Source organism: Pteropus alecto, unplaced genomic scaffold (assembly GCF_000325575.1).
Source record: "Pteropus alecto unplaced genomic scaffold, ASM32557v1 scaffold103, whole genome shotgun sequence".
Lineage (NCBI taxonomy): Eukaryota > Metazoa > Chordata > Mammalia > Chiroptera > Pteropodidae > Pteropus > Pteropus alecto.
The window spans coordinates 4,741,187-4,755,092 of record NW_006436288.1 but is presented as its reverse complement, the minus strand read 5'-3'; the positions used below and the strand labels follow the sequence as shown (position 1 = coordinate 4,755,092).

Genomic DNA, 13,906 nt, shown 5'->3' with positions numbered 1-13,906 from the left:
CAAATGGAAGATTAAGTAGGGACGGTAACACTTACCTGGGCAGAAAAGGAAGAGTATTAAATTTTTAGTTTAACTCATTGGCTCAAGTTGGAGATAGAAACTGACGAATGGTTAGGGTTTGCTGTACAACAGAGATTCTCCTATTTTTGGTCTCAGGAGACCCTTTTACACTTAAAAATTATGGAAGGTTCCAAAAAATTTTTACTATGTAGGTTATATCTATTAATAATTACCATGTTAGAAACAAAGCCAAGACATTTAAGCAATAGTTATCGATTTATTTTAAATTACATTAACAAACTTATTACATGTTAACATAAACAATATATTTCTATGAAAAAAATCTGTATTTTCAACAACAAAAAAGTACTCAGTGAAAAGAGTACTCAGTGAAAAGAGTACTCAGTGAAAAGAGTGATATTATTTTACATTTTTGCCAATCTCTTCAATATCTAGCTTAATAGAAGACAGCTGGATTCTCCTATCTATTTCTGCTTTAAATCTGCTGCAATATCACAAACTATATAGCCTCTGGAAAACTCCACTCTATACTCATGAGTGAATGAGTGTGACAAAGGCAAACGACATCTTAGAATTATTATGGAAATAATTTTGACTTTGCGACACCACTGCAAGCATATTGGGGACTGCAGACTTTACTTTGAGACCTTCTGGTTTACAACATTGTTCTGGCATGTGTAATTGTTGGGTCATCAATTAAGGAATAAGCACCTGTGGCCTATTACTAAGATAGTAGTACATCAATCTGTATCTTCTCCGAGCGACAAATTGGCTTTCAAGTCATCTGGCATTCAGATTTGGGAATTGTCATTCCTCTTCTCTTCCTTTAAACATTTACAATTCCTCTCATTTCAGAGGGCAATAGAAATATCGAAAGAACTCAGGCAAGCTTCAACAGGGCCATTGGAGTTGTGAAGTGAAATTTCAACAGAAAAATATATCTCTCAACTTCTTCCATTTGACTTGTTATTTTGTAATTTGTAATCTTTTCTTATTTTTCCCCCATATCACAGTTTTTTTTTTCTTTTTTAATTCTTTTTTCTAGTTTGAAAAATGATATAGGGTCAATATCTTACTCAAATAACTTTTGAAATGATGGGTGGAAGCCAAATGCAATGTAACAAGTATTGACCTTTAAAAAAAAGCAACTTTGAGTAAACTGAAAAGCAAAGCAATCTGAGATTAAATATAAGTGTAACAGAAATGTCAGACTTCAGAATACATAGTAAGAATTCATGCAGACTGCCATTTGGCTATTCACAGTTAAAAGCCCCAATGTCAGGTTAAAATTAGAAAACTACCAGAAGTGCAGAACTATTTCTCCAACAGGCCTTGAGTCTGATGATACACTCTGCATCGGCTTGGAAGAAAAATGTCAATATGAATATCTTTGCTATTTTTCTAGTACTAAAAATGATCTCTTGTGACACAATTTTTTTCTAGAAAAAGTGATGAATAAGAGTTTTTTTTAGGATACTTGTAAACCTCTGTCTACTGAATAATTCATGTTCCTTCAAGGATTTTCACATGATTACAGAATATTAGAACTCAAGGAAATCTGGAGATCTGGCTCAATCTAATTATACAAATGAAGAAACTGAAACTCAGTTTGCCCAAGGCCATTTGTTGGTGGCATGAAAATTAGAATCCAAATATTCAGAATACTAGCCAATAGGCTTTCTACACAAGGCCTTTTGATCCTCTAACTAGATATTTTCCTGTATGCTTAAAATCCACAAGACTAGCGGGAGTGTATTATTATTTATTTTACTGTATTCTAAGTGGTTTGATAGAGACACATCAGAGTGATCAGTATAATTTGCCAAATTGGCCCAGGGAATTGACTCAGTGATGAATCTAAAGGAATAAGAATGAATCAGACTCAAGGAGACATAGAAACTGTCCAGAGATATTTTCTGATAGTTTACAGACTTGCATATAGAAATTGGGAATTAACTATGTAGTCAGTATTAATTAGGGAGTAGTATTGATTTTATTCCTCTTATATGATTATTCTTCGATTTTACTTATAGACAAGTTTAAGAAAGAAATACATAAAGCAAGTGGCATATTGAAAGAAACATGTAGGTAGAGATTTTATGTTTTGCTGCATTAAACATTACATGAAAAAGCAGCATAATGTGCTGAAAAAGAATAGGGGATTTTTAGTCTAAATATGAAGGCTCTTCGTATCTTATGCTTTTTGTTTCTAAGCAAATATGTGTGTGTGTGTGTGTGTGTGTGTGTGTACATATATATATATACATATATATACATATATATATACACACACATATATATACATATATATATATATATATTCTTGACTTAATTCTCATCCTTCTGTGGATGATTTCCAGACTGAGGTCTCTGGTGTGTATTTCTCCCTTGAACCACTGCCAGATCTGTAAATTCAGCCTTCTCAAGAACACCTCAAAGCCAACATACCCCAGCCTGAACTACAGGGTTCCTCTGTAATCTGTCAGTCACTCAGTGTATTCCACCTTAGTGAATGTTTCCATTATGTACCTACTTACATAAGGCAGAAACTTAGAAGTAATTCTTGAAACCCTTCTTTTTCACTGCCCCTCGCCCTTCAAGTCTGTCACTTTTATCCTAAGTATTCTGATTCTGCTCATTTCATATCATTACCATTACCATTTTGTAAGGCTGGCTGCCATTCTCTGACACCTGAACTACTTTCATAATTTCATAACTGGTCTTCTCTCATCTTCTTTTGCTTCCCTCACCAAATCTATACTTCACTCAGAAACCAGAGTGATTTTTATATGAAAACGTGTTCTCTCATTTAGAATCATTTATGCTTTCTCATTGCTACTAAAATAAAGACCAAGTTGCTTAATATGGTCTTGTTTAGAAGTCCGTGATATGGTCTTCTAGTTTCATCTTAACGTCAGGCATCTTACATCATACACTCCTTCCCTGGACTTCAGGCGCACTGGCTCTCTTCCAGTTTCTTAAATCCAGTTCCTTTCCTAGGATTTTTTCATAGATTTTCTCTTCCCAGAAAACTCTTCTTTTATTCTTCCCTTTCACCAATCCATTCTCACTCATCTTTGGATCTGAACTCAAACATAATCTCCTCTGGGTGAATAGGTTTGGTTCCTTTGTTATATATTATTATAGAACCATGTACCTTTCATTCAGAGCTGTCATAACACCTGTTGTTTTACATTTATAATTTGGTAATGGCCTATTTCTCCTCACCTCCGGGGGACTGCAACTCCATGAAGGCAGAATATAGTTTTGCTTAATATGCTAGCTTCAGGGTGTAAGGAAGCGCCTAGCATGAGCAGGTGATCGATATATATGTGTTGAGTAGATGAATGGACAATTTGGGCTTCAGTCTCTCCATCTATAAAATAGGGATCAGTAAAATAGGGGAAATTGTAGATGTTGGTAATAAATTTAAAGAGGATGCTTATAGGTCAAATCATATAATATATTGTAAGCTGTAAGTCATTATTCTATTGTAAACTATTTATTATTAAAATGCTAACTCTTTTATTATATACATTTTGACAAGTGAATTTAAGTATTTAGGCTTAATAGAAATGAAATCATTCCCACAAATCTATTGTATTTATAATTTGGCATTGAAAGAATCTGAAAACTCTGAACTCTCTTAAAAACATAGTTACGATGAAGACGATAATGATAAAGATGATTGGTAACATTTATTGAATGCCCTCATATGTACCTTTTCCTATAGGATACGTAATGCTATTACTCCCATTTTACAGATAAGGAAATTTGCCCAAGGTCATTCCTGTAATAAGTCCAGAGCCAGATATGTTTGATTTCAAAGCTTATTTGTCAATTGCAAAATTTGTAAGCAACTCCAGAAACTTTAAAAGTGCACAGAGGCAAGATATATTTCTTTGAGATTATGCAGTTCTACATTCCTCATTCTTAGTATATTACTTTGACTCTTCCTTCATGGATAATTTTGAAACTGCCACATTATTCTCTTCCATATCCATACTTATCTATAATTGTATTCATATTTTTTTCTTCCCTTCAACCTGAGAGGAAGAAGTTACTCTTTCTTTCCTTGGATAAAATTCTTATTTGCACTTTTGTCTCAGGCTATTGGCTGTTGGTATCATCTAATTTTGCCATTTCACCCATCCCTCTGTTTTCTGATTTTCCCTTCTTGCATCCTTCTTAATAATTTGTAAACATGCTTGAAGCTTTTTTATTTAAACAAGCATATAAACCCCAAACTTCAAAATCTTTTTCTGATGCCCTCCAACTTTAGCAGTCTTGCCTTTACTATAAATCCTATCCCAATGGGTACAATTTATTTCTCTCCATTTCCTCCTCAATACTTTGAAGTATAGAATCAAACTTCGCTATTAAAACTGCTCTCACCAATATCATCAGCGACTATTCTATCTTCAAATCCATTGATCTGTTTTTAGACCTAACTCTATTTACTATTTCTCTAAAGACTTTGGAATTTTTTTATGAATTCTAAAACACCAAACTTTTCAGTCTCTTCTAACTCCTTCGTCACTCTTCTAAAAAGTTTCTTTTCCTACTTTTCTTGCTCTGTACTGACCTTAAAATATTGCTACTCTCCAGAGGTTCATCTTTTACCCCTTTCTGTATTTCCTCTACATATATAAACACAGTACCTCTGCTTCTGTGGCTTCAATTACTGCATTCAAGACAATAACTTGTATATTGTTTTTCAAGTTTTGGTTTTTCTACTAGGCTTCAGGTCTGTGTATACAACTGCATACTGGTTATCTTCTCCTGTGTCCCATAGATTTTTAAAAATGCAACATGTCCAAAACAGAACTTTCTATCTTAGACTACTCAAATTTGCTGTTTCTTCTATAACTCTTGTCTTAGTCAATGATGGAATTATCTATTATTTATTCAAATCAGAAAAATCAAAGTCTTCCTTATCTCTCTTTTTTTCACTTTCCTCTGAAATGTTTCTCAGACCTGCTCTGTGGATCTTTACTAATGCTTAGATAAGGCCCAGATCATTTTTTCAAATAGATTGTTTCAATACCTGATATCTATCTAAACATTCTTGCTCTCATTCTCCTCTTTTTAAAGTCCCTCCTTCACATCGATGCCAGAATTACCCTTGTATAATATAATTCTGATTGTATAACTCTTGTTCTTAACAATATTACATGGGCTGAAGTAACAGGTCCATTATGAGGTCCCAAAGAATCTAAGCCTTGTCTCCCAGTACAGTTCCCTTCTAATATGATATTAAATCACTCACTATTCTCCGAACCTCCTTAACTGTGCTCTTTCTTCCTAGAATGCCATTTTCTTTCTCTGCCACTCAGAAAATGTCTATGACTATTTCAAGTTAAAATTTAATTCCTTCTTAAAGCTTACTTTATGTTCTTTGAAAGAATTTGCCTCTCCTCTGAGCACATATAGCAGTTGATATTTTGATTGCAGTATAGATTATATGGTGTAGTAATCTCTAGCTTAAGTCTTCTGTTTTTATGTTTTTTAGAGTCACAATGACTACCCTTCTGTCTCCATAATTCATTGCATACCAATTTCCATGTACACATTTTTGCGCAGTAAAGAAACAGAAAAGATACACAATCATTGATCACTTAATTATTTAGTCAAATGTGGAATTTGTAATTGTTTTCCTTTTCCATATTCCATTCTGCCTATTTACAATGCCAGTAAAGAACAGCTTTTTATAAATTAATCTGCACAATAAAGAGTACGGTGGTTTGGGCAAACATTTTTGTGAAACATTTTCCCAAGGAAACTGATTTTAGAAGCTAAGGCACTGCCTGTTAAATATTGCTTTTCTTCCAGCAAAACAATAATTTTACATCATGTGGGATGGCAAGTTCTGGTACTTTGTCAAATTTTTATTTAAGTTTCTCCTGTAATCCTCTGGTGCCAATTCAGAGTTGCTATTTTTAAATGAATACTTTTCTTGAACTGCTTTTTAATTCCTTGGGTAATTTCTGCTTGTTATTAGCAGTTGAATAGTTGTGCCTGTGCATCAGAGTTCAAGAAAACATCAACTATCTGCCAAGAACCACAGATCTTAGCCCTTCATCTCTGATACTCTGACAGTACCGTCTTCTCTAATGGAAGTATGAGCATATTGTTGGCATTCGGTAGTGGAAATATTAACACCCTCTGGCCCACAATAGGTAAATTAAATCTCAACATGTTTCTTGCCAAAAATAAACTCAAAGGAGGTGGTGCATCTTTAGACAGGATTAAGTAAATAGTAATAGTAAAAATTCTCCAAGCTAAAAATGGAGCACACTAGTTCTCAAGAGGTTAAACCACTGAAAAAAAACAAGAGAAAAAATACAGATCTCTGAAGAACTCACTCTGACAACTCACTTAACAAGCACATACTGTTTGTTCTCTTTGAATTTAGAGAGGTTGAAAGGTTCATTTCTGGAAACAGCTTGTCCTCAAGTTTTTTAATAGTTCACTTAAATTGAGAGTGGGGAGTCATAGGATGAATACAATGGAAATACTCCAACCTTTTCAGTGACCTTCTTTGGTGCAATGATAAGAAACTGTCCAATGTGCAAATAAATCAAGTTTCTACTAAGTTACCTGAGTGACACTTAATAAATGGCACTGCACTCTGAAACTTGTCCCTATAACCTCTAAATGTCTGATTATTCAGAAAAAAAGAAATTACACAGTAAAGTAGAAACATCCAAGCATGGTGAATTAGTTAAGTACTGCTATTTACCATAATAAAACTATTCAGGATAGTTTTATTTACATGTTTAACATGTAAATAGCTTAGAGAATCTATGTAAGAAGGCTGTAAAGCACAGTGGTTTAGATCATAAGCTCTAACTCTCTGGATTGAACCCTAGCTCTTCTATTTACTAGTGTCACATTGGGCAACTTAACCCCTGTCAGCCTCAGCTTCCTCTTAGGTAAAATTGGAATTATAACAGTATTTGTCCCATAGAATTATTGTAGATATTAAAATGAGATAGTACTAAAGAGCATTAAGTAAAAATTACCTTTTTATACTTAAAATATTAAGTGACTTAAATAGATTTTCAACATCTGTTTAGGAAGAGACAGTTCACTATAAGCAGAATTATGCTTCATTATCAGGGGTCAGAGAATATTGAAGTCTATCCAGAGAATCTTCTTAATTTATAAGAAAGAAAACTGAGCAGTATTACAAGCTTCATTCAGATAAAGACTTTTTAAATGAAATATGCCATGAACTTTACAGAAAAAAATTAGTTGACACATTTAAATGTCTTTTAAATACAACAAAGTACATCTTAAGAAAACAATAATAAATTGCAAAAAAAAAAAAAAAACAAATCCTGCCAATTGATATTTTAGAAACTTTAGAAAGTTGTCCCCCATGAAAATTGTGCTTTAGAGATATTATAGAGATTCATAGTTTTCACCTTCACAATTAATCTTTCAAAATTTTTAATAGCTTCGTTGAGATATAATTCAAATGCTATACAATTCACTTGAAGTGTACAATTCAATGGGTTTTAGCATGTTCTCAGAGTTATGCAACCATAACCACAATAAGAAACCTCATATCCATTAGCAATCATTTCCCATTTTCTCCCAACCATCCCTAGCCTTAGGCAACCACTAATCTTTCTGTCTCTATAGATTTGCCTATTCAGGACATTTCTTATAAATGGAATCATACAATATATGGTCTTTTGTGAATGGCTTCTTTCACTTAGCATATTTTCAAAGTTCATTTGTGTTGTAACATGTATTAGTATTCAATTCTTTTATTATTGAATAATATTACAGTGGGCGGATAGACCACATTTTATTTATCCATTCATTAATTGATGGCCATTTGGGTTGTTTCTACTTTTTGGCTACATGAATAATGCTGCTATGAAAATTAATGTATGAGCGTTTGAATGGAAATACCTTTCATTTATCTTGGGTATATACCTAAGTGTGGAATTGTTGAGTGATTATGGTAACTCAGTGTTTAATGTTTAAGGAAATGACAAGTTGTTTCCCAAAGTGGCTGCACCATTTTACATTTCCATTTTACATTCTTGTCAACACTTATTATTATTTGTCTCTTTGACTACAGCCATCTTATTGAATATGAAGTGGTATCTCATCGTGGTTTTCATTTACATTCCCCTAGTGGTTAATGATATCAAGCATCTTTTAATATGCTTATTGAACATTTGACTATTTTCTTTGAGGAAATGTCTATTCAGATCCTTTGACCATTTAAAAAATGGGTTATTTATCTTTTTGTTGTTGAGTTGTAAGTGTATTTATATATTCTGATACAAGTCCCTTATCAGATATATGGTTTGCCAAATTTTTCTCTTAATGTATGAATTATTAACCTCACATTTGAACAAACTTTCTATTAAATAATCAGTTCAGGAATGACAAAATAATAATTAGGTTAATATTTTAAGTCTTACTTGAACAAAAAATAATTAGAATTTAGTAAAAAATATTTGCAGATTTTGGCTTTTCTTATATATCTAAATCAAGAAAAGAGGTTAAATAGAAATAAGAACCTGTCTTTGCCAGAATGGTCTTGAAACACAAGCATGAACTGTGATTGATCTCAATGAAACTAATCAATTGTAATTGATTTTCTTATCATATTATTCTCTTATTAATTCATTCAACTGTACAAGGCCATGGAGGTCATAAAGATAATAGATGATTTCCTCAGATAACATAATTTAAATGTTAAAGTGATTCATTCAATACTAAATAATTACTATGTCCCAAGTATTATTAAGCCCTTGGGAAATAGAAATACTAAGATGATCTATTTTGCCTTCAGTAGCTCTCAGTCTAATGTGGGCTAAATTGCATGTTTCACATGTTATATGTAAACACATTGCAACAAAATGTAATTTATAATGTGATAGAGCACTATACTAGGTAGAAGTGGTCAATTCTAGGATCTACAGAAGAAGCCTTACAAAAAAGGAAAAGCTCTCAGCTAAACTAACAAAATAACATTCTTTCTTTCTCTTCCTTCCTTCCTTCCTTCCTTCCTTCCTTCCTTCCTTCCTTCCTTCCTTCCTTCCTTCCTTCCTTCCTTCCTTCCCTCCCTCCCTCCCTCCCTCCCTCCCTTCCTTCTTTCCTTGGAAAGCAGATTCTTTCTTTCTTTCTTTCTTTCTTTCTTTCTTTCTTTCTTTCTTTCTTTCTTTCTTTCTTTCTTTCTTTCTTTCTTTCTTTCTTTCTTTTTCCTCTCCTTTCCCTTCTCTTCCCTTCCCTTCCCTTCCCTTCCCTTCCCTTCCGTTCCCTTCCCTTCCCCTCCCCTCCCTTCCCTTTCCTTTCTTTTCTTTCTTTTGCTCACTCTTTCACCTTCATATATCATCTATCTATCCAACCATGCATCATATATTTATGTGTCATCTATCAAGGAAGAGTGGGCATCTGGCCACACTTTAATTAATGGAAGACACCATGAAACTGAAGAGAATCTTCAATGTGAGAGGTACGAAAAAATATAAAATTCTAAGAAAATTGGAGCTTTGAAGACTGAGAGGAAGATAGTAACTCTTATAAATAGTAAGAAAAGAAAACTCTCCTCTTTTCTCACACTAGAAGTTTTATAAATTTATAATTTTAAAGTAAACCTGAATAAATCAGTTTGAAAGCCCTTTGTGTCACTCTCTTTCCTACTTTTCTCCTTCCATCAGAACCTTCAGAGACAATTCAGAATAGAACTGGGTTCCACAATTCTTCTTTAACTCTATAGATTGCAGACTTTCCTCATGGCATCAGGGAGCTGATGCTATCAAGACAGATTTAAAATGTCTCTTTTCTTGGCTTTGAATATAAAATAGAAGCCAAGGAAGAGCTGCTTCTCCAAACCAGAGCCAGCTACCACACTTGTTCCCTTATGCTTTTCTGTAACTAGAAAACATCATTACCCCACCCTTAATCTCTCATACCCATGCATTTTCCTGAGGAAACATCTAGAAAATATATAAGGGGTAGTTTTTCTCCCTTTTATTCTTGTAATTATCATTGACATATTAATTGTATACCTACTATAAGCAAGGTATTTTACCACACTTTGCAAATTTCAATACTAAAAGATATGGTTCAATTTTTAAGGAATTTTTTTCTTTTGAGAGAAGTAGAGAATTTTATTTTTCCATATTTCATGTTCTTTTGTTATTTCTTTAAAAGCAATAGACTCTTTTCATTTAAGAAATTATAACTATCAATATATTAATATATATTGTGTCTGCCATACTAAACTTCAAGTTTAGTATGGCAGACACAATTCTAGCTTACATTTGTTTAAAGTTTATATTTCTAGTTTACATTTACCTAAATTTAATATCAATAGTTATTGAAACTGGAAACAAATAGAAATTCTACTAAATTAATCATATAATTCCATATTTCTTCTCTTCAAACAAATTTTTGTCATCAGTAATATCATGCTTGTTATGTAATTCTTACCTGGAAGTTAAAAGTCCAAGTGCCTCCAAAGGGTGAGAAAATTTCCATCTTCTCAAAATGATATGTATTTCTGAAACAGTTTTTTCATCCCATCCAGGGGCACTACCCAGCACCAAAGGAAGGGAGCAGTTTTCATTATTGCAGTAGAAACGATAAAACCATAAGTATCTTCTCTTTTCCTCAGTGAGTCTGCAAGACCAGATTGGAAACTGTAATTTATTGGAGTTTTCTACACTAACAAATGTTGCTGTGAACACACAATGTAAAATCTTATCCTAGTTTTTAAATTTTATTTTAGTTTATTTTTTAAAAAGTCCTTTATCTTCTTAGAACAGTTTGATAGGTTATTTCATCAGCTTATTTTCCCCTAACTTTATTCTTTTATAGAAAAAAATTAAAAAAATTAAAAATTAAAAAAGAAAACAGAAAAGTTTCCTTCAGATAGCTCACATTTATTTTTCCTCCCTGTTAAACTTGTTACTTTTTTTAAAAATGTCATTTTGGTTGGCAAAAGCTCTGTCTCCTTTAGGGCAAACCAAATTTATCTGAATCCTGCAACATATACTACTTAGAAGGAGGTAAGCAACCATTTACTCTCTTTCAACCATTTACTTTCTTTATAAATTAACTTAGACCCAAGTGGGCCTGCAAAAGAAATGGTGTATTGTAAAGATAAATTCCCTCACTTCAAGTTTCATCAGAGTTCAGAAAATTCGTTACTCTAAATCTCAAAAACAAAGATCTTAGTTCATCCCTGGATTCTGGCTTTGCATTCTCAGAGTTCATTGGAAATTTGGATTTAAAATGCATTAAAAGTCCAAGTTTATGGACAGAAGATCTAAATCTATGACTAACGCTATTGACTTACTGACAGTTTATCATGTTTTGCTCACAATCCTGCAGAGGTATTCAGAACCACAGTTCAACTAAAGAACAGCATTTTTCACATGACAATGATAGCTCTTGAACACTATCTTCTCTGAACTGATACTTTGCTGTTCAGCTCAAATTAGCTAAAACTCCCAACAATGGCAATGAGAAATATTAAAAATTTTAAAAATCAATGAGACTCTACAATTTCTTTTAAAGCCATCTTTATCTGCAAAATGAAACAATTGGGTTATAGATCATTTCAAAGGTATGTCTGGGCTCCTTTCCTGTTTGTCACTACCTTCTTCACCAGAAAATCCACAGAAGAAAAAAATTCCAAAACAAAATTTTGCTAAATTACAAAAACAAATTATTTTGTTCTGATTAAATTCTTTTCCTTCAATACTGAATAATGTTTTTTTCCCCCATTAACTTATTTTATTGAAGCATAATTTACATAAAAGAAAATGCACAGATTCGGTTTAAATATTTTGACAAATTCATATATATTGGATAAAAACCACAATCTTATCAAGATATAAAACAGTTTTCTCATGCCACCAGAGGCAAACACTGGTATGATTTCTTGCACTCTATATTAATATTTGGCTTATTTCATTCAGTATAATATTATGAAAATTATCCATGTGGTTGAGTTAATCAGTATATCTTTGAGAAGATCACATTTAAGTAAAAACCTACAGGATGAGACAATTCAGTCATGTGAAGAACTGAGGAAGGAGTATTTCGGGTAGAGGTGAACACCAAATAAAAAGCTCTTGATATGAGAGAGGGACTAGCACATTTGAAATATATAAAGGAGACTGATATCACTGGCTTGAAGTGAATGAGGAAAAGAGCAATACAAGTTGAAATTAGAGAGCAGGGCAATAATAAGATTACCCAAAACAGAACTCTTGATCCTACTCACAATCTCTCTTTTAGATAACCCAAACTTATTCTTCCACCAGAAAGTGACTCAACACCTGCTTTGATCAATTCAAACCTTGGATCCTCCATTGACTTAACTGAGTCCCTAGTTTCTCAAGGGGCTTATCCCCTAATTACTATTAATCATCAAGTCATGTCTTCTCAACTGCCAAAATATGCCTTTCAAATCTAGCCATTTCTTCCAATGTCCACTGCCATCACCTTAGTTCTTGCCACCAGGACCACTTGCCTTAAATATTACACTAACTTCCTTGCTGTACTGCTTGCTTCCACTCTTCCTTTCCAATACATTCTTCAACTTGTGATCAAAGGGATCACTTAAAAAAATTATTCAGATCCCAAGACTTCCTTGTTCAAAACTTTTAAATGATTTCTCATTCTTGGAATAAAATGTCTTATCATGTTACAAATTTTATTACAGTATTTTTATAAAGAGTTCCTTTCTTAGCTTTATGCTTTTGGCGTGTTATTAATGAGCACAATCAGCTGTGGCTTAGATATTGCCAAGGAGCGAGTACGAACACCACTAATTCTCTTATAGTTCTTCCTGGGGTTTTGGTTTTATTCAAGGAATTACTGCTGGACAAAGTTAAAGCACTCTTTAGTCACTAATATCATGTTATTAAAACATGATTTATTTCTTTACTTTTAAAATTTGCTAGATAATTAAATTTTGCTTTTTTCTGTTTACTAAAACAACTTTATATCTACTCGAAGTATGGTTAAGCAATGGTTTATCCCTGTTAAATGATGATATATATCTAATCACTCTGCTTTGTTATTTGAACTGAATGATTTCTAATCTTTTTATTTTCCTTTGATTAAAGTTAAAATTGTTTAATACTTCAGGAAAAGAAACTAAAACAAAACAAAACACATTGCAGCATTATTCACAGTGACCAAGACATGGAAACAACCAAAGTGCCCTCGATAGATGATTGGATAAAGAAGATGTGGTACATACATACAATGGAATATTACTCAGCTATAAGAAAAGATGAAGTACTACCATTTGTGACAACGTGGATGGATCTTGAGATTATCATGCTAAGTGAAATAAGTCAGACAGAAAAAGCTGAGGACCATATGATTTCACTCATAATTGGGATATAAAACTGAAAGCAACAAACGAACAAGACAAACAAAAACTCATAGACACAGACAACAATTTAGTGGTTACCAGAGGGAAAGTGTGGAGAGGGGAGGTAGATAAAAGTAAAAGCAGTCAAAAATATGGTGACAGGAGGAGATTTGACTTTGGGTAGGAACATGCAATGCCATATACATGTGACATGTTATTGAATTGTACACTTGAAACCTATATAATTTTATTAACCAATGTCACCCCAATAAATTTAATTTTTTAAAAAAGAAACATACAAAATTACTAATTTAGCTCCTAAACATTAATTAATTATTCCACAGGTATGACTTTAGGAAATGAAAAGAGTTATGTGAGAGGGAAAGTTCACTCTTTAAAGTTATGAATACTCCCAATATGATTGATGGTATCATGAATAGCAGGCCACGTTTGCTCACAAGACCTGGGTCACTCACAGTAAGGGAGACTGTTTCTGTGAAAGTTTGGCAATATGTTTTA

At 32.9% G+C, this 13,906-nt stretch overlaps 1 protein-coding gene across 1 annotated transcript in view; it reads right to left on the bottom strand.

Annotated features, from left to right (window-relative positions):
* PIK3C2G (phosphatidylinositol-4-phosphate 3-kinase catalytic subunit type 2 gamma) overlaps nt 1-13,906 on the bottom strand; it is a 269,937-nt gene that overhangs the window by 181,433 nt on the left and 74,598 nt on the right. Inside the window, 2 exon segments of the mRNA XM_025047424.1 lie at nt 10,486-10,674; nt 13,864-13,906. The exon segment at nt 13,864-13,906 is cut by the window's right edge and continues 43 nt beyond it. Coding sequence (XP_024903192.1) covers nt 10,486-10,674; nt 13,864-13,906 — 232 coding nt within the window.